At 44.3% G+C, this 25,191-nt stretch overlaps 1 protein-coding gene across 4 annotated transcripts; it reads left to right on the top strand.

Annotated features, from left to right (window-relative positions):
- The first annotated feature begins 1,149 nt into the window (after positions 1-1,149).
- ZNF518B (zinc finger protein 518B) lies at positions 1,150-22,676 on the top strand. 4 transcript variants are annotated; one of them, XM_054486873.2, is made up of 3 exons: positions 5,069-5,183; positions 7,511-7,693; positions 15,987-22,676. In XM_054486873.2, the coding sequence occupies exon 3, from the start codon at positions 16,198-16,200 to the stop codon at positions 19,420-19,422; it is 3,225 nt and encodes a 1,074-aa protein (XP_054342848.1). In that variant the 5' UTR covers positions 5,069-5,183; positions 7,511-7,693; positions 15,987-16,197; the 3' UTR covers positions 19,423-22,676. The 4 variants fall into 4 exon arrangements, with proteins under 4 accessions (XP_054342849.1, XP_054342846.1, XP_054342848.1 ...); XM_054486872.2 differs by having other exon boundaries at positions 7,511-7,903; XM_054486874.2 differs by lacking the exons at positions 5,069-5,183; positions 7,511-7,693 and adding an exon at positions 1,150-1,461.
- The last annotated feature ends 2,515 nt before the right edge of the window (positions 22,677-25,191 follow it).

Here is a 25,191-nt window from a genome sequence, read left to right as displayed (position 1 = left end):
GTTTCAGTTCATTATGAAGAACATAAAACACAGGGACGTGACAGAATGAGGAGTACTGAAATGGTTAGAAAGGCCTCTGAGAAGGTGATTTTTGAGTTGAGAGGAGAAAGAGATACCCTAGGCAGGCATAATTCGTGCAAAGGTCTTTCCCGAGAGAAGCCTAGTGCATCAGCGGTGCAGAGCGGAGTCAGTTTTGCAAGACCATGCGGAGAGGGTATAAGACGACCTGGCAGGCATGCAGGGGCGCATCCTGTAGGACTGGAGGCTGCAAGGACTCTGGAGCAGGGGAATGACTTAATTCACTTTGCTTTGTGTAAGGACCACTCTGGATGTCGCAGTGTGGGTGGGAGGCCAGTGGATGCAGGAAAATGAGCCAGGAGACCCTCGCGGCCGCCTAGATGTACCTGCGGTGAAGGACTAGGTCTTGCCCCCACGCCTATCCTTTTCGAGCCTATTCGAGTCTACACAGTTCTGTGCACAAGCGACCACTCCCTGAGTCCGACTCCACCCAACCCGAATTCCTGTTGCTGACCCCGCGCTACAACGCTGCAGCTTTGTCAGGTTGCAATGAGTTTCTAAATGCACCCTCTCTGGTTCTGATCTATGTCCTCCGGAACCGATCTGGGGAACGGCCCCTGTCCCCCTCTCCGCTTTCCAGAACTCTGATCTAGGCAAGGGACGCTGACGGCTCCGCCTGGATGGGCCGTGGAAGCCAAGCCTGTTCTGTGCCGGGCACCATGCTCCTGCTATGTCCCAAGGATTTAATGAAGAACAAAGCCCACGCGCCACGGGTCCTGGTAGCGCTTTCAGCCCAGAGGCGGCGGGAACACAGTGGGAGGGGCGAAGAGCTGCAGTCATCACGAACCCTCGGATTCCACGCCAGCCTGGGGAGGGAGCAAATTGGAATGTAAAAACAAAACATTACATTCCCGATTCTCGGAAGCGCGGGGCGAGCTGGAGCGAGGGCGACCAGCTGAGCGCGGAGCTGCACCGCCCGCCGCGCGGGGTAGAGCTCTACACGCGGAGCTGCGCCAGCCGGGCGCGCAGCGACGCTGCAGGCCGCGGGCAGTACTGCAGCGCGGCGCGGCCCGGCGCCTCTCGAGGCTCTATCGGGCGCGCATGCTCAGCGCGCCGCTCGTGGCCCCACCAACCTCACTGCGCGCTTCCGCGGCAGCCGCGGCGGCCAAGCTGAGTGTGCGGGCTCTTCCGAGAGCCAAGAGATGGGGTGTGTGCCGCAGGGCGGGAAAGGGCGGCTGGGACGTGGTCCCTGCCTTAGCCACGCTCCAGCGCCTGACACCCTCCACGAAAGGTTGCTCCAGTTACTCCGGTTTTGCAGTTGAGAAAACGTCTCAGAGACTGGCAGTAACTTGGCCAAGGCCACACAGCTGGAAGGATGGCAAATGAGTTCGGGATTCGGGCTCTACATCCTTAACCTCCTACACCCCAGGACTGTGAGGCGAGGTAAGCTTGAGAACCGGGGCTGTCTTATCAGAGCTTGGGGGGCCTTTATCCCTCCTTTACAGATGTGCAAACTAAGGCTCAAGGAAGTTACTAGAAACTTCTGAAATGTTTTAGAAGAAAAAAAAATCCACTTCCTGGGATCTCCTGTCCATGCATAAAGTCTTGAAGTGTCTGAGATCGACATGTCTGTGCTCTGACCTGGGTGTTAAAGACCTGGCCCTTTTCCAACGGATGGTGCTGTTTTTGTCAAGTCATAATATTCGGAGGTGCTAGAGGCCAGAGAGAATATAAAACTGGGTAATGAAGCATGGAAGGAAGTTCAGAGCAAGAGAAAGGATGATCATGGAAAGCTCATGGAGGCCTTTCTCTGAGCCCCAAGCTCCCCACTGGCAGAATTTGATGAAGGGCTCTCTAAGATCACAGTTTGTAGGTGCCTAGAATGATCTAAATCCACGCTGCCTTTCCTTTTCTTCCTCAAAAGCGCCCACCTCAGGGCCTTTGTACATGCTCTCCTCTTCCCTGTTCTCCATCTTCTTGTGGCAGCTTCCTACTCACGGCTTACAGCTCATCTCCCAAGTCCCCGTCATTGCATTTGTAAGGCTTGTGGTCAGGAAATGAATGTTCCCTGAGGGCTGAGCCTTACCCTGTTCCTCATTCCTCTAGCCTCAGCACTACCCTGTGCCTGCACTGAATGGGCATTCAATACATGGTTGGTTTTTTGTTTTTTTGAGACAGAGTCTCGCTCTGTTGCCCATGCTGGAGTGCAGTGGCTCCTTCTTGGCTCACTACACCCTCCGTCTCCTGGGTTCAAGCAATTCTCCTGCCTCAGCCTCCTGAGTAGCTGGAATTATAGGCGCCCGCCACCACGCCCACTTAATTTTTGTATTTTTAGTAGAGGCGGGGGCTTCACCATGTTGGCCAGGCTGGTCTTGAACTCCTGACCTCAGGTGATCCGCCCGCCTCGGCCTCCCAAAGTGCTGGGATTACAGGCATGAGCTACCGCACCCAGCCCAATACATGTTTTGTTGAATGAATGAATGAATGAATGAACGTTGGCTCCCAAATCTTATACTCAACGGCTGGTTCACGTCTTCCTTCTTCTCTCCTACATTAGGTAGTCATAACTAGGAGGGTGCATTGATTTCTTAGGGTGGCTGTACCAAACAAACGTATTGTCTCACAGTTCTGTCAGCTTACAAGTCTGAAATCAAGGTGTCCACAGGTCCATGCTCCCTCTGAACCCTCTAGGGGAGGATCCTCCCTGCCTTTTCCATCTTCCGACAGTCGTTGGCTTGTGGCTGTATACTCCAATCTCGGCCTCTGTCCATGGCTTCTTCTCCCTGTGTGTCTCCGTGTCTTCTCATGGCATTTTCTTCTCTGTGTCTCTTCACAGAGACACAGAATGGTGTCCCCTATAAGGACACCATTCACATTGGATAAGGACCCACCCTAATGACCTTGTCTTACATCTGTAAAGACCGTGTTTCCAAATAAGGTCATATCCATAAGTTGGGGGTGGGGGATATTAGCGCTTCAGCGTATTTTTCTGGGAAACATAATTCAACTCGTGAGAGAAGTGATCCATGGAATTTAGGCAAACTAAGCTGGGGGGTGGGGAAGAAGACATGAAGGGCAGACATGTGTAGGGAATGTGTGATGATTCACATTTGCAAGCATCAAAAGACTTTTAGGGACATCAGCCTTAAAGGTTTCTGCTGAAGTAGTTTCTATTTTTCCTTGACCCTTTTTCAGGCTGTAAACACTCCATTTCCAGACACTCCACAAAGCATTTCATCTCCCTGAATTTGGGCTACTGAAGAGTAAGTTAAGTCACTTCTATCTGCCAGGGACTGTGATAAGTCCTGACTTGCTTTCTCTTGTTTAATGTTGACAACCCCCTTGGGAGGAAGGACCTATTTTTCACTGAATTTTACATGAGAAACTGAGGTTCAGACAGGCTCACAACTTCTATGTGGCCGAACTGGGACTTATAACCAGTTCTCACTTCAGAAAAACTCCCAGGAGACCCACAGGTACCTTACATCAATTCTGTGTGACTTAATAGGGCAGAACTGTGATGCATGAGTAGAAGTTATAAGGAGAGTTGCCTCTCCTTATAAAGTTTAGGAAAATTTTCTAATGTCTAGACCTCAGATTCTCCAATACTCAGAATTAATAGTTTTTCCTGATGTGGCTCTTTTTGCCACTAGAGATTTTTAGGCAGTGGCTGCTAGTTTGGATTCTCAATGCCTTTCCCAACTTGACCCTACTCTTGAGGGAGACTTTGAACTCTCTGGCATATTCTCTCTGACAGGAGCTATCTGCACATAAATGTGTTTTTCTGAGAAGAGGTTCCTTAGCTTTTCTGAGCCCTAGGAGATAGAAAACCAGGAGCCTAGCAGCTCCCTGATCAGGACCGAGGTTAGGAGCACTGCAGCCTAGGGCAGGCAGAAGGATTTGCCCTCTAGGCTGCTATTTTCTCTGCCCAGCTCCTGATGTTTCAGTGGCGGAGGTTTTGCCCAGCTGCTGGACTTGTGGCTGAGCCTGTCTTCTTCAACTGTGCTTCTCCGTGTGGCACTACTGCCCAGCCCCACATCTCCGTGCAGCATACTGGCCGCTGTCCGTGCACGCCGACCTCTGGCCGCCAACAGGAAGGTGATGGAAACCAGCCTTGCCCCGCCCCCCCCCGCCCCCCTTCCAGAGCTTTGAAATAAACGTTAGCTGTTCATCCCAAAGAAACCGTACTTCCCAGTGACGCTGCTCCCATGCCTCAACCTGCCCTTGCTGGAGAGCAGTTTCACTTTGTGGGGAGTCACTGATTATGTGGGACCTGGCAATATGGTCCTCTTCTTTCCTCTTAGAGGCTCTATTCTAAATATGTCTTCCTTCCAGATCGTAGATGGAGGTGTATCTAGAGGGCAGTTGGCTCGCCCAAAATAGCATCGAAGTCCAGGAGGCAGGAAAGAAACTCTGGCATTAAAGGAGCTCACACCCTCTCCAGACTCCCACACTCATTGTCCCCTCTGACCCTCACAACGCCCGACTGCTAGAGGAGGCTTTGCGCCTCACATACGACCTTCCCCGTCTTCAGAAATGAAGACACTGAGAGAGGTCAGGGGACTTTCTCGCCAAGGTCCAACAGCAAAGATGTAAAGGAGTAGGGAGAGTCAGGATTTGTACCCAGGACTTCAAGGCCATCTCCTTCACTGAAGCTCTCCAAGAAGGACGAGTTTGGAGGCTGAGGACCTGAGCTCCTTTTCTCTCGCTTTCACTCACCCGCTGCAGGACTGCAGGCTCCAGGGGGGCAGGCGCCAAGGCCGCCCTCCGCGGGACCCGGTACCAGGCAGGCGCCCTGGGATGGCAGACTGGGCCAGGACCGAAGCCGAATCCTTCTTTTGCCTGCGGCATGGCTAAGTGTGGACCTCGCTCGCTACGGTGCGAACGCCTTAGGTCAAGCTCTAAGCCCAGAAGTGGGGCTCGGCTGGGTCTGAGGCTCCCGGCTCTGGACAGCTTAGAAGCCCGGCGGGGGAGGGCGCAGCCTTAGAGACCTCAGGCGCCGACCTCGCTGGAGCCGCGCCGCCGCTTCACATTGCGCACGCGCGGGGCTGGCGCGGGCTCCGCCCCCCGGGTAGGGACCTACAGCGGGCGCGGCGCCGGCGGTCTGCGGCCGGCGGTGTAGACGCCCCTTCGCCGGGACCTGGCACCCGAATCCGGCCTGCCGGGTAAGTAGCTGAGCGGGAGGTCGAGGGCCCCCGGATCCGCGTGTACGTGACTGAAGCGTCGGCTGCGGCCGGGTCGTGGGGCCGCACGGGGCGGGGGCCTGACGGGGCCAAGCCGGGGCGGGTGGAGCGGCCGCGGCCCCGCGTGCCCGCGCTGAGGGCTGGCGTCGTGGCAAGCGGCACCGGGAAGGCCGAACGCGGGCTCCGGCTGGTGGGCGTGGGGCACCGGCTGGGGTGGGGGCCTGGGCCGCGGCTTGGCGCGCGTTGAGCAGGGACGCGGGCCCGGCCTGGGGTCGGGGTCCGGCCCGGCGCCCCTAGCTCGCCTTTGTGCGCCGCGACGCCGCGGACTCGCCCGACGCGCAGGGGCGACCGAGGCGGGGGTGGCGGCGTCCCGCGGGGCCGTTCGTGTGGCGCCGCTGGCCCGGCCTGCGCTCCCCGCCCCCAGCGTTATGAAGGATGCCTCCTCCGAGGGCTCCTACCGTCCGCGCCGAGCAGGAAGTGTCGTCAGGAGGCCATTTTTAAAGCCTCCTGCGGGCCTCGGAGCTGAGCGTTGACGGTTTTGGTTTTCTTCGGTTGGAAGAACCCCGGCCTTACCTCGCGGCGAGCGGGACGCGCCTGGGAGACGACGATGCGCCCGATGCACCCGGCCTCGTCCTCCGAGCGCCCAGGCTCAGGCGCGCTCGCCTCGGATGCTGCCTGCCATCGGGGGAGCGTGCCGACAATAAACTCGAAAACCAGCCTGGCATTGTCTTTCCTTGAGAGGGTCAGGGGTGGGCTCGTCCATCGAGGTCCTGCGCATCTTTTGCGGGGGGGCGAGGACATAGGAGGTTGAGAAGAGATGGTGAAGGTTTGAATTGTTCCACATGCTGATGTCATTGTGGGACCTCCCCATCCCAGCCTGCCCGTCTTACTTTGGTGTCTTTGGGGTTTGGGGCTCTGTAAAGCCAAGAAATTGCAGGGTTCAAGACAATGAAAGTTTCTTAACCAGAAAGGAAAAGCCAAAAGAGCGAACGGGAGAAAACACTTAAGTGTTTATAAGTTGGGTAGTTAATGTATCCCGTTGAAATACCTCTGACTTTAAAAATTGGAATAATGAACGATTTATCAACGTAACATTAAAAAAAAATACTGAGCATTATGTCCTATTTAAAAGTAGAAATCTACGTAGCTAAACTCTAGTGTTGTGTTAGTATCCTTAAACCATCCTAAGTTTAGACTTGAAATCACCAAGAATTAAGACAAACCTGGGTCTCCAGAAGCTTGCAGTACTCTTCTACAGTAGAGCAGAGACTGAGGATGGGAATGCATCTCTTTTCTCTCTCTTGAGTCACATATGCAAAGTTCAGCCCAGCGTGTGATGTCAGTACACAGCCAAGGGTTCAGAAAATATTGTTTTAGAAACCAATGTTACATACTGTTGTCTCTTTGAGTAGAATACAAATAGTTCTTTTTTAAAATTGTGTGATATTGATATCTTTAACCTAGGATGCAATTTTTAAAAATTACTTTCATCTTGGATCAAATTTAGCCTTAAAAAATAACACTTTTGTACGTAGACAGTTTGCTATGCTGATAACATTCATTGCAAATGCAATTTGAAAAGAGCAGACAAAGGATGGCATTCCTTTATTTATTGGGACTCCTTTCTGATGTATTATGCCCAATCTGAAGATTTTAAAAATGCAAAATGGCAATTTAAAAAATCCATTTAGATTTCTGGAGATTTATTTGCCTTTAAGTAAGGGGATCGGGGCCAGTTTCTGTGCAAAAGGAAGAACAAAGAACATTTTATTTTTGTCTCTGTGAAGGCTGCTCTTTCATTCATTCATTCAGTCATTCTTTCAACCAGTACGAACCTTACTGAGTGCCTGCCTTGGCCAAACCCTTTGCTATTGATCATGATAAACAACATCCTTACCAGGGAGGGTTTCCCCAGTCATGATTGTTCTCAAACTGCCTGCTGTCTACTGCATTTTCTTTGTTATGCAAACCCAGCTAACTGCAATTTCCAGGATTCATCCTTGGAGTGAAAGCAGCTACAGATCAGCCAGTCTAAACATTGTCATCATGGGGTGAGGGTGGGGAGGCATCAAAATCAACTAGGAAGAATTTTAAACCATATGCCTGAGCCCCACCCTAGGAAATGGTAACCTGATTTGCTAGGTTGCATGTGAGTCCTGGGAATCCTTTTTAAGTTCCGTGGGTGACTTTGCCATACACCCCTGCTTGAGAACCACTTCTGGGGTTCATTCCCCTTATCTTCAACACTCTGAGAAACCAAGGCTGTGCCGGTCCAGGACTTAAACCCAAGTGTTTGGCTTCTGTTGCAGGCCTCTTTGTGCAGCGCCTTGCTGACGCCCAGGGTTCTGATGTAGAAGCCTACACCAGGGCCTGAGGTTGTGAAACTCATGGCAGTCCACGCCTGAGAAGAGAAGGCCTGAAAGAGAAGGAAGAGCCCGTGGGACTTGCACGGTTTTGACTTATATCTGCAACTCCAAGGCTCCAGGCAGGAAGTAAGAACAGTGCTCAAGTGGCAGGAGATACTGACTATGGCTTCATTTCACAGCTTCACACAGCAGGGTAGCAGAAAACAAAGAATGTAAGATTGGACACAGTTGCTGCTGTTCATCAACTCTGTGATCTTCAAAAAGCCATATAGCTTCTCCAGACCTGTTATCAGGGAAGAAGCAGATAACTGAAGGCTGGCTTTGAGAAGTTTCGAGGTAACATAGGAACCTGCTTATGCAGGCACTCTTTCCATCTGACTTGGGCCAAGGTGCTCCGGGATTGACAAGCAGCCAGCCACTGGGAGAGCCCTCTGATCAGATCATTGATAGAACATTCACTACTCTACTTATCATACCCATTTACTTATCTCCATCTTCTGTTAGACTCCTTAAAAACGGCAGCCCACAGCAGGTGTGGGGATAAAACAGTCCTGGGCAGTGCTCATTGTATTCACACTATGCTAGGCACTGTGCCAGGAACATTCAAATTCCTAAGAATCTACAAAGTAGATACCTCATTATACATCTTACAGAGAGCATCATTGGTGTTTCCAAGGTCACAGGGCTAGGCAAGGGTGGAACCCTGAGTCTGCTTGTCTGTTTGCCCCATTACAGCCCAGGGGTGGTGGCCTCACCCCACCTCCAGGCACCCACAAGAATATAAAATCTTGTACAAGGATGTTGATATTACTATTGCCATTCCCAAGTGCACCTGCACCTGTAGTATCAGGTGGTTTGCAGCCTTGGTGGCATAGCTGCATATGAGAATCACCTGGGAAGCTTCTAAAAATCCCAATACCCACCTCTTCCCCAGTTACAGTGGAGTCTTGCGGGTGGTGGGGAACATCATTATTTTTGAAGCTTCCAAGTAATTCTGGTGTGCAGTGGGGTGACCAGCTGTCCCAGGGACCTCCTTTAAAAAATAAGTTTAATATCCCGGGCACATGACAGGCCAATTGCCCTAATGCAGCCAAGGTTAAGAACTACTGGTTTAATGGGAGATATTTTTTCTGTGCTTGATTATACTGTTCTATTAAACTGAATCCATTTCTTTCTGCAAATTTTTAAGGCAAAAAAGAAATGCGAAAATACACGTCTCATTTTTAGCACCTTTAGAGACCCGAAGTCATTTGATGTGCTTCATGACATAAAATTTTGTAATATGCTTTGTGATACTACCTTATTTTTACCATATATAATTTTTAATGCTTAACGAGCATATTTGCTCTTTCACATTTTTTTCACATACAAAGTTTAAGTTTTAGACATCAAGCACTCTAATACTGGCTATATTCTTTTTTACAAAGATTTTTTTCTTAAAATGTTAAGAAAAAGCCTATAATATCACTTCCTTTGTTTTCTGATGTAGACTCAGTTGATGTGCACAGCAGTGTCAAGTCAATCTCCAAAATACTCCCTGTAGACAGGGTGGGGAGAAGACCCTCACTTCCTGCCGACTAATGAACTCATGTTGATGTATACCTTTGCCTCATCAGATTCATTTGTTAAGCTAACCAGTATCTGCTTCTCTGGACATTACTGGACTCTTCTACCTGTGAAGCCATCTTAAAAATATATATTGACTGATTTCTTAACGAAACATGTATTCTTTGCCAAGCATAAAGTTACCTCCCACTTGCATACACCCTTTTCTCGTTTATCCTCACATCAGCTGTATAAATGAGAAATATTCACATTTTATGAGTGAGAACATTCAGGTTCAGATAGGTTAACAGGTTTGAAATCATGTGCTAGTAAACCAAACACCTAGGTTTTGAACCTTGTTCTTGTCCCAAGGTCATTATTCTCTACTGTGTTACACTCAGCTGCTTTCACCTGGAAAAGCAGAGGAATCGGGCTGTCTCCTGCAGCTGGTCTTGGTCCATTCTGCTGCCCAAGCAGTACACTTGGTTTCAGATGGAAATCTGGGATCCAAAGGATGGGTACATTTGTCAGCAGCATTTGGAAGTATTTTTCGTCATCAAGATGGCAATCAATTTGCAATTCAGTCATCTCAGTGCAAGGTAGTTTGGCAAAAAGATGATGACACTTAATGGATTTTTTTCCTCTTTTAAATCTGTTTACCCAGCACTTTGTAGTATAATGCAATGTAATAACGTTGCATTATTTTGAGCATAGTTTAGAAGCCAAGAAGGTACTTTCAAACAGGTGACATAACTCAGTTATGGCCCAGATGTCCTGCCTTCCCCATCACACATTCATATTAATGGTCTTAAAAAGCTCTTTCTGAGGCAAGAGTTTCTTCCTCAATATCATCCTACTGGGGAAATTTTGGCAGTTGATGTCTAATGTTGATTTTTTTTTTTTCCTGATCGATTTTAATTGTTTACTGGGCACTTTGGGGTAGAATTGTTTTAAAAATTTAGTTACTGGGAAAGCTAGACAAGCCTTTGCTATGGTGAAAAGAGACAGAAGGAATATAGATATAATTTTTAAGTGGCTATGCCATTGGGCTTAATGCTTTGCATATATTATCTAGTTTGCATCTCCTGATCGCCCTTTAAGTTTGCTGATGGTAAAGCATTATTCCTTGCTTGGCAATGCACAGAGAAAAATTATTTGCTGAAGGACCCTGAAAATGAGGGACAGGATCAGAGTTGGAACTGTAAACCTTTCCACTCCATTTCATGTGATCCTCATGGGTACAGCAGCTATACCCTGCCCCAGCAATGAGTATGGTAGAGCCACATTCAAAGGAGGACTTTGGGGTCAGAATTCCTGAAAAGAGCTGCTTAAGTTTGCTTCTACATCCAAAAACGATGCAGTTACAGTCAACTAACACTGAGCTTGGTGGGCATCTCATGAACAGAAATGTATGTGGTGGTCCATGTAGCATGTATGTGATATAATTGGCCACCCACCTTTCCTTTTCACATTAACATTTATCACAGAAACACATTGATTTGCTACAGGGATATTTCACACTTTGGCTGAACTTTGAGAAAAGTGGCTGAGGAAAAGGTAGTTTAGTAACTAGTTTGTATATAAACCTAAATTGTAGTGAGTACTCTTGGAGCATCTTTTCTATGGTAATTATAAACGGCTGTTAGCCCCTTTGCACTAAAGCTAGGTGGGTGGTTTTGCCACAGAGGTAAATTATCTTTTGGGCTGTATAACCAAACAAATAAGATTAAAATATAAAGTGAGATTCAGGGCATGTTCTGAATACAGCAATTAATTAGGCAGCTAAGAAAACTGTATTTTAGCCCCTCTGACTATGTGATTGGTATTTTTTTTAATTAAAAAATGGAAAATAATATTTTTAACAGCTTATGATAAGTCAGTCATTTAATTCTCACAGTAACTCTGTGGGGTAGGTAGGTACTGTTTCCATCTCATTTTACAGGTGAGGAATCAAAACAGTTTGCATACCCAGGTTGTGTATCTAGAAAGTGATAGAGCTGGGATTTTAAACCTTATAATCTGATTCCAGAATCTCTAGCTTTAAACACTGTGTTACCAGTTGTTTCTCTTCGAATTCTATTGAGCATTAGATGTTTCCAATATTTAGAAGTCAAATGCTTCATTTTTAATAGGAACTTACACAGTCTTTTATGTTTTTTTATAGCCCTCAATGTCACTGATGTGGATTCTTCCAAACTCGATACTGTGTTTTTATGTCCCCATAGTAAGTCTTTGAGAAAACAGGGCAAATGAGCTCAAAATCAAAAGAAAACCCACCAACAGTGAATGCATTCAGGGCTGTTTCCAGGTCTTTCCTTTGAAGAAAGATAAGACTCAGTCCAGAGAGCACATCTGTGACACACTGTGCCACTCGCCTTTGGTGCATGGCAGTCATCTTTGGCCCATGCTGTACATCATTCTACATTAGAAAACTCACTGTATGTTGCTAAATAATTTTTTGAAAACAGGCAAATTAATAAATGGACATCTTATTTATTGTGCCATAAAATTAATGGTATTATTTTCTCTGTTTTTGAGAGCTTTCCTAAGCTATCTGAAAGTCCTAAGATGCCAAATGCAGAGGCTTTTGCAACAGATGTTGAGAATTTGCACGGTAGGCAAACACTGACCCTGCTGTTAATAGTGATTTATTGAGTACCCTTTCAGTGTCAGCATACCTATGCACAGCTTTGTCTCCAGTGTCTTTTGTACTCCTTGGTCATCCATCCACAGTCATAACTTGCCAGGAGGACTCAGCTTCACAGGAGTGTATACTTGGATGTGAACCATGGAGGACGTTGTGTGGAAGGGACGGGCTGAGAGCCTTTTACACAGATATGCCTGCTGTCCCTCAGGAGTGTCCATGTGTAAATACCAACATCAGAACCATCTTCATTCTTCTGTGTGGCTGTGTCCATTTACCTTGTCTTTGAATATTACATCTGAGATGCATTTCCCCCTGTCACTAGACACACAGGTTACAAAGGCCAAAGAGAACTCCCATCTGCTTGTTATGAAGAAACCTCACATCTTTTTCACTTGCACAGAGGGATGTGGCAATGTGGTAACATTGCATTATCTTGAGCATAGTTCAGAAGCCAAGAAGATACTTTCAAACAGGTGACATAATTCATTTATGGCCCAGATGTCCTGCCTTCCCCATCACACTGCATTTGCTAATAATCATGGCTGCATGCTTCGTATTGGCACTTGTTCCTATGGATTCTTAATTCAAAATAACTGCTGAGAAAGTTTTGCAGAGGCCTCTCTAAGACTCTGCCTTCCTCATGCGTTCTGGCTGGCTTGGTGTATTCACTGGGGACTTTCCTTGGCTGGGATGCTCTCCATTCGTTGCTGGTGGACGTGATCATGCTGCCCAGTCTGTCTCAGATTTTCAAGTATTCAGTTTTAGAATAAATGATACCTTCCCGCCCCCAACTTTTGAAAGGACTTAGAGAGAAAAATGGCAAAAGTGCCTTCTGGGATTTTTGAAGACTCCTGGGGGCTGAGCAAGAGGCTGAAACACTGAAAATGAGCCAGTGGAATCCTGGTTTGGATGATTGTTCAAATAGAGGAATCTTGTCACATGACATAGTTGAGAATTTCTTAGGGCTAATATAGAGGGTGTTATGTTGAAATAGTTGGTAAGCAAATTGTGGCAGGCAGGTTTCTTTCTCACACACTAGTATTACAAAACGGGTAGATCAGAGCATAAACAGATACCAACTTGTATGTAAATCTTTGGAACAGAATTGAGAACTGAGGATGAGAGATGTGCAGATTGGTAACTGGTTGATCAAGAGGAATTAAGTTTATTTTTGTTGCTCCAGAGTCAAGGCAGAACAAGGAAATTTATAGGAAAGTTGATTTCTGTTTCATTTAAGGGTAAATTGTTGATAATGAGAACTATGTGAATATAAAATTGGCTGCCTATAGAGGGAAGTGGTTTTTTGTTTATGGCAATATTAAACTATCAGCTGCATGGTCAATTGGAGAAGATGTTTTAAGGATTTAAATATTCTCGGAAGCTTCAACCAGTAATTTGGAATGCTGGCTTTTCATCAGGATTACCTAGGGTGCCTTTACAAGCCACAAAAATCTCCTTTCCTTCCTTCTCTCCTGAGACTTAGATTCACTCGCTTTGAGATGAAGCCTGGGAAATTGTCCATTTTTGCTCTGATTCTGAGGCTTTTCCAAGTTGAGAACGCTAGACCAGATCCCCCTTATCACCAGCCTTAAGCCTTTTCATTCCTTAGGCTTTGGTTTTCTTGGGTTCTGGCTGCTGTTGCAGCTTTTCCGTTTTACCTGGATAACAATGTTGACATGACTATGTTGATGATAGCAGCGTTCTTTAGATGATAAAGTGTGTGATTTCAAGGATCAGCAGCGTCAGACTGGGCATAAAAGTCATGGGCCTTTTTTTAATAGATAATAAGAGATACAGGTAAGTTCTTGCTTTAGGTCACTTGATGAGCAGCAGAAATCCTGGGAGTTACTTCTGTCTTCCTTCACTAAAGCCTCTGCAAACTTGGAAATTAAAGTGTGTGCCAGCTTCTCATAATGACTCCTCTGAAAGTTGTGTTGTCTCCACCAGAAATGCAGTGTAATGTAAAAGGCCTTATCTTTGCCCATGTATTGTTTGCTAGCTTGAGGCATTCATGTGTCCTGTCCAAAATCATGGTCCCCTTACACAGGTATGTTTCCTGTGTTCGAACATTGAGGGGAGAGATGTTTCCCCAACCCCCCACTGCAACCCCGCAGGCCTCCATCTGCTTGATGTCGAAGTGTTGTATGCATACTTAAGATAGGGCAAGTCTAATTGAGGGCTTGATTTCATGCTGGAAATTGCTTTTGAAGAAGCTGACTATCTTTCGCAAAAGTAGAGTAGGAAAAGACAACACTGCCAAAGAAAATACAGCTTGTCATCAGATATGATGTGTTATTTTGGTGCTTTCCAAAGGGCAGGTTTTACGCCAGATCTGAGTGCGTTACTGTTGTATCTCTTGAGCCCCTGTGGAGGGGCTTTTTTAAACTCCCCCACATCGGTCTTTCAGACTACCTTTATATGGCTCTTGGCCTGTTAGCATTGTGCCGGAAGGAAGCTACCTGTGTTGCCACCCATCATTGTCATTGAACAAACACTGACTGAGTCCCTCTGGGTGCCTCTTGACACTTGGAGAAGGACTCGAAAATTTCAAAAGTCTTCTCTTATACTCCAGCGTTCTTATACTCTAGCATTCTAATCATCATGGCAGCGCTGGGAGGGATTGGATAATTGTTCCTAATTCTTGTTGCCAGATGAAAAACTGAGGTTCAGAAGATTTAGGTGACTTTCTTAAGTCATGAAAGAAAGGCTTTTAGCAGATTCCAAACTAGAATGGATTTTGTTATGCTCCTAGTTTGGCATATTCTGGGAAAATAAGTGTCTTTAAAGATTATATAAAAGAGTCACTGTGGCCAGGTGCGATGGCTCACGCCTGTAATCCTAGCACTTTGGGAGGCTGAGGCAGGCAGATCACCTGAGGTCAGGGGTTCAAGACCAGCCTGGCCAACATGGAGAAACCCTGTCTCTACTAAAAATACAAAATTAGCCGGGCATGGTGGTGCAAACCTGTAATCCCAGCTACTCGGGAGGCTGAGGCAGCAGAATTGCTTGAACCCTGGAGGCGGAGGTTGCAGTGAGCCAAGATTGCACCATTGCACTCCAGCCTGGGCAACAAGAGTGAAACACTGTCTCAAAAAAAAAAAAAAGAAAAAAGAAAAAAAAGGTTACTCTGTGTATATTGGAGTGCTTACTTGCTCTAGAAAACATTCGGCACCTCTTGTGTCCCAGGCCAGGCCATCTGTGATCTCCTTTCTGCTCCAGCCTCTCCCCTGCCATGTCCGTACAATACTGGGTTATTGCCTTTCCTGGAACATGTCCCCTGTTCCCCATTCCCCTTGCTGTTCCTCACGAGCAGCAGGCCCACTTCCCACAGATCTTTGCCTTTTCTCTGCTTGAAACACCCCTTTTCCAGCAGCCACAGTGCTCACTGTGGTTGCCCCCAGGTTTCTGCTCAGACATGAACTTAGCATGAGGCCTTTTCTGACTGTCCTCACCTCCATACCCAGCCCTGCAGCCTCATCACCGTGGCCTTTCCTGTCCTGTTGGCCTTGCTTTTTTCCCAAGTATCTTACCACCATTGGCAAATATGTAATCTGTTTCCCCCTCTGCAGTGTGTGCATCACCAGGAGAGGGACTGATTTGCTTTCATTCACTGCCTTACAGCACTTTTGAATAATGCCCAGCACATAGTAGATTCCCAATAAGATGCTGCAGCAGGCTTGCTAACATTGTCAGTATTATGGGCTTCTTAGCACTCATGAAAGCAAATTAAGCGTGTGAGTGAGAGAGTTGGTATTCAAGCTGATAATAAGCTATAATGTAGAAACAAATGTGAACACCCCAGGCCAAAGCCCTAGCTCTACCACTTGATAACTAACTTGTTCAAAAACTGAACTGACAGTGTCCTGTATAACATTTTTGTGAAGTTAATATGAAATTATACCTATGAAAGATGTGCTCACTGACACTTGAAAATGACTTTCGCTTATCAAAGGCTGTCCTGAATGGCTTCTATGATGTAGTTGTTCCTGGTATATCTGTGTTCATTCATGATTTGGCTAAAGTAATTTATAGGGGGCTGAGTTTGAAAATGTTTTCAATTTAGGCTTACTTGCCAACTCTGTTGTGTTATTGTTATAACATGCGTCTAAAATCATATGTTGAGATTTACCATAAAATGTCCAACGCCATTAAAATATAGGATAAGTTTGTTAATAGCTTAGCCGAACTCTTGTAGTAATCATGCTTTATAATTTTGTTTTCCTTTAGTGTTACCTGGAATGTCAGAGAGCTGAAAGCAGTCATATTTTGGGATCATGAACCTACTGTGGCAGTATATAAAGAAAGATAATTAAGTATGCACCCAAGAAGTAGCTGCGCCCCTACCCATCACAAACTGTATAGAAGGATATCTCCTAAGGATTTTATCATGTGAAAACTTTCTGAATTTTAGTTGGCTCTTTTTAGAAATGCAGATAAGATGAAGGATATTGGACAGCAGCTATACACTACACACTTGAACGGTGGACATAATTCATTGACCATGTCACCCAAACAGCCTGATGCTAATGGAGCACCTCGGCCAGATAGACAAGAAGCACAAACCCTTTTGTATCAAGGCTCAGAGGCAGAGGCTGCCATGATGACCATTGCTACATGTGCAAAGTGCAAAAGTGTTCACAAGATCTCTCTTCAAGATTTGCAGAAGGGTACAGGGAAGGACGGTATGTATGTCTGCTTCCAGTGCAGCCTCGGTGCAGCTCCTCCCAATTTTCATTTTGTGAGCAATAATCCCAGTGCTACTCATGTTGGAAATAAAACTGAAAACTTCTCAAGTTCTATCAATAACAAATTTAAGGTAAGGAACTTTAAGCCAGGCAAATACTATTGTGATAAATGTCGATTCTCCACAAAGGACCCGCTGCAGTACAAAAAGCACACCCTTCAACACGAGGAGATTAAATTCATTTGTTCTCACTGCAGCTGCATTTCATATACGAAAGGAGAGTTTCAGAGGCATTTGGTGAAACACACAGGCATATTTCCTTATCAGTGTGAGTATTGTGACTATGGTGCTATTAGAAATGATTATATTGTCAAACACACGAAGAGAGTACATGAAAGGGCAGGTGCGAAACGGCCAGTCAAAGCTGTTGCCAAGCTGGAGCCAAAAAGAACCGGAACTTCAAAACAGAACCCAGAGCTTCTAAAAGCTTCCAATCCACGGACTACATTTCAAAATAAGTGGTCAGATCAACTGTCAGGTTTCTCTCTCCATGCAAATAAAGACAAAATGCACAATATCGTGTTGTTACCTGAACCAAAGGAATACCAAAAAGATGTAGTTTGTATTCCAAATAAAATGACCCTGTCTGAGCCAAATGAAGTCAACCTATTTGAGAACAAAAATGTTGAAGTAGAAGTGTTATCCCCTGCGAAAGAACCTGTTCAGCCAGGTATGCCATTGACAGTTGTTGCACCAGCAGAACTAGTTGTCCCTGCAAACTGTTTAGCCCAGTTGATAGACGTGAAGGTTGTCAATGGTACACAGCAGCTTGTTCTGAAACTGTTTCCGCTGGAAGAAAATAATTGCCTTGAAGCTGGGAGGGGTAATGGAGGTAATTCTGAACGTATGATGAAAGAGAAGGGTTCAAATGAACAAGAAAAAGTACTTTCTGCAGAAAAAACAAAGTCACTGACAGTTGATGGGAATGTTGGAAAACTCGTAGGCATTGATAGTTTTCAACCTTCAGTTCAGAAACAGCTTAAAAATGTGAAATGGGTAAGGTCTTATGATTTTATTATGCCAAATTCTAATGTGCACAACAATGGAAAATCCTTCATTAATTCGGAAACAATTGAGGATTTTCAGAAAAAAAATAATTTGTATCCACATAGAACTGCTTTTCCTTCCGTTGCCTTAAAAGGTCATTCTCTAGCATCTGTATTTAAAAACAGTGTTTTACGTAGCCTTGGAGCTGCATCAAACCCTTTTCCATATAAAGCTGCTGTTTGTTTTGCTGAAAATGGAAGAAATTTACACAGTAACTCACAGAAGTTACTCCCTTTTGCTGCATCACCTGCAACCTTTTCCTTCTCTGGAGAAAAGGGCTTATTGCCTGTAAGTGAAAATGACTTGGAATCTACAAGTAAAATCAGTATTCCTGTAAAAGTGGTTTCCTCTAATAGGAAGCAGGAAGATAACCAGACAGAAGAACACAAGGCAGTTTCAACTGTAGGCCAGATTTCCTCTCAACATAAGAGTGAGTATTTACATATAAACATAACTGGAGAAGATAGATCTCAACAGCCTGGGGATAAGCCTTTGGAATTAAAGAATTCTGAAAGGACTAACGACACTAATGATGGCCCAGTCATCTCATCAGTATTTTCTCTGAGCTCTGGATCTGAAAATGTCCCCGAGGGCATTAAGTGGAATAGCTCAACATCTAAAATAAAGTCAATCGAACTGTTGCGCAGAAAGATAGCTCAGTTAATTGAGTCCTGTGGCAAGCCTTCATCTTTGGCTTCAAATAGTGCACATCGTCGCTCTGTAGGGCAGGCATCAAAGGGAACTTCAAAAGCTATCTCTGAAGGTATTCAAGAAATCAACGTGTCACTCACTGGTCCTGGCCATTCCACAGGTACTCTTCAGAAACCTCCGAATGATGGTGGTATTACTGGTAATAGACAGCTTACTCATCAACAAATATATCCACACTTTGCAGATGGCAGTAATAGGAAAACCAAAAGCCGAGCGGCCAGGAAGGCTCATGTTGCCACGCCAGTGTTAATCCCCAAAGGCGCTGTGTTGAGGGTTCTTAATTCCTCTGAGAATGCCCACATCATAGAGGCTACATGTGAAGCACCTGTCAGCATACCTTGCAGTGAAACACAGTTAATAAAACCGGTTCCATTTTGCCCTGTGAAACAGGCGGACTCAGACTTACAGCCTTTAAGAAGTGAAAGGGGGCCAATAGATATGTCCCAAAATATCGCTACACCTCTGCGGCCTAAACTGAGAAAAGAGAGTGCTGTCTGTAGCACCATCCATAAAAAAACTGGCCTCTTGTATGGACAGCAAGGAAGCAGTGAATTAAATAAGCAAGGGAGACTGCTTTCCAGAAGTCTTTCTATAAGTAGAAATAAAACCAAACAAGTACACTTATCCAGGAAGAAAACCAAAATTCAGGCTGAGCCCAGCCGCTGTCTCAAGGATCCTTCAATTTTTCAGGTTGCAAGGCAACTAAGACTGATAGCAGCTAAGCCAGATCAGTTGATTAAGTGTCCCCGTCGGAACCAGCCAGTCATTGTGTTAAACCACCCTGATGTGGACTCACCAGAAGTGACCAATGTGATGAAGGTAATAAATAAATACAAAGGCAATGTCCTCAAAGTTGTTTTATCAGAGAGGACTAGGTGTCAGCTGGGCATCAGACGGCATCATGTACGCCTGACCTACCAGAATGCGGAAGAAGCCAGTCAAATTAAAAGGCAAATGATGTTGAAAATGAAACTCAAAAAAGTTCATAAAAACAACTACCAGGTAGTGGATTCCTTGCCTGATGATTCTTCACAGTGTGTATTTAAGTGCTGGTTTTGTGGGCGACTGTATGAAGACCAGGAAGAGTGGATGAGTCATGGCCAACGGCATTTGATAGAAGCAACTAGAGATTGGGATGTTCTTTCCTCCAAGGGCAAATAAGTAAACAGTTACTCTTTAAAGCAAGTTATCTTTTAGTTTATTCTGGTTTGGAGTCCCTCCACCAAGATTCAGTAGAAGAAATACAGACTGTAGAAAGGAGAGGACTGCTCATTCTTCAGAACTGTAGGAATATTGGGAGCTAGGAGTCTGAACCTGAAATATGTGATTGGACCCCAGAATGTATTTGAAGGCTCTGAATTTGTACACGCAAATTGGTACATATGCATTTTTCTGGCGAGAGTCTGTGAAACTGAACAGATTTTCAGTGGGATCTGAGACTTTTCTTTGTTTAGCACCCCATTTTCTGAGTACATACAGATGTTTCATAATCCATTCAGAGGGGCAGATTGAGAATGTTTTACACATGCTCTTCATATAAATGCTACAGAAAAACCTTTGTTTTGGTGTGCACATCCATTTTGTTTTTGCTTTAATTTGTGTTCTTAGTATTTGGTGCACAATGGAAATTATACTTTCTACTTTACTGTCTTCAATTTGGTTATAGAGAAATGGCCATTCTTTTACTCCCTCCCTGGTTTTGTAATACTCCCGAGTGTTCCATATAGCACAAAGAGTTTTGCTTTTACTGGCCATTTTAAAGAATGTTTTCAACTGCTTGCCTGAATTTACTCCTTTCACGGCAAGTGTTAGAAGAAAGATAACATTTCAAATACTTAGCTTTTGCTTTCTTTAAAATACATTGGTTTATGACATATGGGAAGGGAACGTACCTTTTTGCAAAGACAAAAAGAGATTACAAAAGGAAAATATCTAAAACTGTTTGCTCTTTGCCCTTACCACTCCCAGAAACATAAGTGACCAATTTAAAATGCTAGGGAACAGGCTTACAACATAGGTAAAACTCGCAAACACAGTTCAAGGTAGGCTCATGAAGTTGTGAAAGGGGTTTCATATGCCTTTTAGTTTTCATTTGGGATTCATCCAAAGACCGTGGGTGGATGCTGTCTTCTCTCTTCTTGATCCCTTTGATTCATGGACACTAGACTCTCTGCCATTTCTTCTGAACAGGCCCTCCTGTGGACTAGCACAACTTCCTTGCCCAGTGTTTCTTCCGTTCTGTGCCTTTGAGACCCCTTAAGGTTTTCCCTCATGAAATTACTAGAAAATGGCAGGAATCAACAAAATGGAGACCTCCCACTGTTTTTGCTAAAGTTACAGGAACATGATCCCTAGTTTTCATTGATAGTAACCCTGTTTCTAAGTAACGCTGTATCTAATTTATCTTAACCACATTCATGCTTACCCTGCTGCTCAGCTTTCTCAGGGAAGCAACTCCAGGAACACTCCTTCCACTCCCCTCTCTACCAACAGATGTCAGGACTGTCTTTTATCTGCACAACACATTTGTGTTCTTTAGAAAAAGGCCCACCCCCTGCACAAGCACAGCCTCTTGGGCAGATAGGTGGCTGGGTAAATGCTTAAGACAGGATTCTAGTCTTCACTTGCCTGTGTAGCTGGGTACTGACCTTCCAGGTAGAGCACAGATGGCACAACCCCGAGGCAGCCTCAACTTGCATTTCCCTCCCTCCAGGGGCTATTCCTGCCTTAGGCGATTTGTGGGGTGCAGTGAATGAAACTAAAGAGTTGTTGGACCTGAAAAAGACACCAGTGATTTTTTATTGGGTAGTCGATTGGAGACTTTGATTTTTTTTTCACATGGGAAAGTCTTAGATTCCAATAGATGGAATTGCAATCCTTTGCAGTTTGTTCTCATTACAGATAATCAACATTTCTTTTGTATAATTCAATACATGATCATCAAGTTAATTGGTTAATTTTTATTGAAATTTAAAACTTGCATTTTTATATATGTGTGTGTATGTACACATAAAAATATTTTTTACCATATGAAAATTGCAGTAGCTAATTTTCTGATTTCCTATTTTATAATGATACATGGATTGGAAAAATGTAGAACGTTTTTATATTCTAGAAATTTATTTTGGAAGTACATTTTTATAAGGGTCTAATCTCACTTTTGGAAAATGAAAGCACAGGAATGATGGGGTCTGGTTTATGTGAACAAGTGAGTAGAAACCCCTGTGGATCATTTTGTTACTGCATTTTTATTTGGTGCTTTTTAGGAAGTAGATCTTTGGTACCATTCCACTACGTAAAGGAGAGCATTGGAAGTTTTATCCGTGTTATATATTGTACTCCTGTGGCATGAAAAATAGCTCCCAAGATATGGAGAGGAGAGGAGTGAAGAAGAAAAGGCTGTGGTTTTTTTTGTTTTGTTTTTTTTCCCCCACTTTTTTGTCTCCTATTCCTAACCATATAGTGCTTTTTCCTGAAAAGCTGGACTGAGAATTGGCCTTGAATCAGGTCAGAGTGTTAACTGTCAACCTGAAGTATTTGCACTTCGCAGCATCAACTGTTTTTCAAGCATTAGCTAAAAACACAACTTGCATACTTTGATGGAGCTTAATTGCGTGAGTAGAATATGTAGCAAAGCTTTTCAGGATTTTCAGAACTAGAATACCTTTTAAGGAATTAAAAGTGTTTTTGGAAGTCAAAAATGGGAAAGCAAAAAGTAGCTGTCCTCCCTAAAGAGCTTTAGAAGGTAGCTTAACCTGTAGGTACGTGTTATGAAATAAACACATTTCTAACAAAACAAGGGAGTAGGGGCAGACCTGTGTTGAGTATTTGTGTGGGTTCTTAATTTTGAAGGACCTCCAATCACTACATTTTGTTAATACTACCAATAAAATCATTTTAAACTTATTTTTTAAAGTAGGTTTTCTTACTTTGGCGGACCAGAAGTGAGAGATTGTTATATTTAGGATATAGACAAACAGAGTAAAAGTTAAAAAAGAAAACCTGACTCAAAGTATACTCTAATAGACTATATTATATTCAATTTTGTATCCCCAGTCCAGAACATCTTGTAAGCCTTCATTAAGGGCCACCTGCTGTCTGTTGAACTAGACTGAACAAAATATATTGTCTCACAAGCTCCATCCCTTTTTCTTTAAGACATGTTATATAATCCATCCTAGAAATTGAAGATGTGATGCTGCTCGGCCTTTGGAATAATTTTTAAATCTGTAAATGTCTATATGAGCAGAAACAAAACATTGTGTAACATGTTTTAAGCATTATTGTAATTCTTGTGTTAACAGTTTGTGTGTCTGCTGCTCTGGTTTTGAAACATGTTTGTATATAGATATAGGAGTTGGCATAAATTTTGTTAAATAAAGCAACAAAAATTTTCTTTGCCCTTTGATTTCAAACGTTATGCAGGTGACTTTATTACATAGCCTATTTGTATTATACATTTCTGAGTCAAAGGCAAGGCATCATTCTACGTAACAGGTGTTTTGAATTCTACCAGGGTATGTTTTGAATTAGATGCAATGATGGGATGGTTAACCTTGCAGACCCTAATATGAGGCCAGGTTATGTTTTTGTTTTATTTTGCTTGCAGATTCACAAGAGGTGCTGGTTTGGACAGCAGTGGCAATTTTCGTGCCATGGTTAGTGGCCTCAGCAGAGAATGTATGTGGGCCTTTATCCTGCCTTCCATGTCTTGGGTAGAAGAGTTCCCAATCAGTGATGAGCCTCTGGACCACGTGTACTTGCACTATTGATGTCATCTCTCCAAATGATCTCTTGCACCTGAGTCCACATATATTTTGGTTGCAAGAGTATGAGGATATTTAAAGAGGCACTTAATTTCCTCATCTCACTCCCAGGGCCCAAGGAGTCATAAGGGAAAGGAAGAGAATTGGACTTGTGACAAATATTGGCAGATCTGAGGAAAAGGGAGGTGAGTTGCTTAAGTTCAGCAATTTGTTCAGTTTATTTTGAGTTAAAAAACGAGTCATCTTTGAATCCTATAGGATCGTTAATTGTTACCTTTGACAGTAGTTATTTAGGGGAGAGTGGAGGTCAAATAAGGCAGCAGGAAACTGAAGGGGCTCTGTATTATGCATGGAGTACCAGGGACCTGGTAGCTGTAGTGTGGTAATTCAAATAGGAAACATGGGTGGAAATTGACTTCAAGCGTGTAAAGCTAGGAAGTGGCCGTCACTAATGTACACTGTGTAATAGAAAACATATTAAAACTGAAGCTCAGGAAAATTAATAACACCTGATTGACCAGGTTTACATGGTGCCCTTTCAAATGTTATGAGCCTTCATTTATCACATTATTTCATTTAGAAAATAGCTTAACTTGTAGTACATGTCATGAAATGAATACATTTCTAACAAAATGAGGGAGTAGGGGCAGAGAACTGTGTTGAGTATTTGTGTGTTCTAACCTTGATTTTGAAGGACCTCCAATCACTTTTTTGTTTGTTTTTGAGGCGGAGTTTCACCCTTGTTGCTCAGGCTGGAGTACAATGGCGCGATCTCGGCTCACCGCAACCTCCGCGTCCTGGGTTCAAGCGATTCTCCTCCCTCAGCCTCCTGAGTAGCTGGGATTACAGGCATGCGCCACCATGCCCAGCTAATTTTGTGTTTTTAGTAGAGATGGGGTTTCTCCATGTTGATCAGGCTGGTCTCACACTCCCAACCTCAGGTGACTGGCCCACCTTGGCCTCCCAAATTGCTGGGATTATAGGTGTCAGCCATGGCACCTGGCCTATATTTTGTTAATAAATGACAGGATAAATGAAGTAATGTGTAGGATAGTGTTTTGGCAGGAGCACCTTAGTAGCCCCTGGTATCTGCAAAGCCCTTTGCTTTGTAATATGTAGAGTCTTGTTGCCACAGCTACACTCAGTATGAGTTGCTTTTTAAGGTTTGCACATCCATCAGACTGCTGGGATGAGATGTCCTGCTAAGGATCTAGACTTAAGTCTAGGGTAGTGCTGTCCAATAGAAACGTAGTGTAAGCCAATTTGTAGCCACATTTTAAGAGAGTGAAAAGATCAGATGAAATTAAATATTTAATTTGTCCCAATACATCTGGAATATTATCTTCAATCAGCAAAATATTTAATGCGACATTACACACTTTTTTAAAAAAAAAAACAAGTTTCAGAAATCTGGTATGTATTTTACATATACAGCATGTTTCAAGTTTAATGCTAAATTTTCAGTTACTGTAATCAAAAGTAACCCTACCAAAACCCTGAAGTTTTTAATGGAAAGATATTTTACACTGCTTCAATTCTAAAATCATAGTTCCTCAGCCACCCTAGCCACATTCCAAGCATTCACATGCCCAGTGGCTGCTCTACTGAACAGCATAGAAGGGGAGGTGTGCTGTATTGTGAATATTTATATACTTCTGTGAGCTCCTTGATGGGAAGCATTGGATTTTATTTTCTATATATCTGAAACTAGGGTAAGCTAGGCGAGACTTTGCTCACCCACATTTAGGCATTGCCAGTTCTGTGCCAGGTTCTGTATTAATGCCTGGCAGTTCTATTTCTAAGTCTGTACCCTAGAGAAACTGTTCACATGGGACTTTTTGAGGTTGGCACTCATTTATTTGGCAATTCTAGTTGTTCAACTGAAGAAATGTTTATTTCTCATTCACACTACATGTCCACCATGGGTCGATAAGGGGCTCAGCTCCCCACAGTCTGTTAGGGACCTAGGCTGATGGAGGGCCCCATCTTGTAGCTGCCCCTCGGGATCACTCGGGTGTCACCATCCCTGAGACAGGAGAGGAGTACGAGGAGAGGATATTGCACCGGTGAGAAACAACACACAGCATGCCACTCACAACCAGCTGTCCAGAACTGCTCACATAACCTAACAGGGCTATTCAGCACCACCATCTTTGCACGTAGG

This window comes from Pongo pygmaeus, chromosome 3 (genome assembly GCF_028885625.2).
Source record: "Pongo pygmaeus isolate AG05252 chromosome 3, NHGRI_mPonPyg2-v2.0_pri, whole genome shotgun sequence".
Taxonomy (NCBI): Eukaryota; Metazoa; Chordata; class Mammalia; order Primates; family Hominidae; genus Pongo; species Pongo pygmaeus.
The sequence above is the reverse complement of the archived record's forward strand: the minus strand, read 5'-3'. Positions and strand labels throughout refer to the sequence as shown.

Bases quoted from the DNA above. Each gene is read 5' to 3' on its own strand.
- ZNF518B (XM_054486874.2), top strand. From the start codon at position 16,198: ATGAAGGATATTGGACAGCAGCTATACACTACACACTTGAACGGTGGA.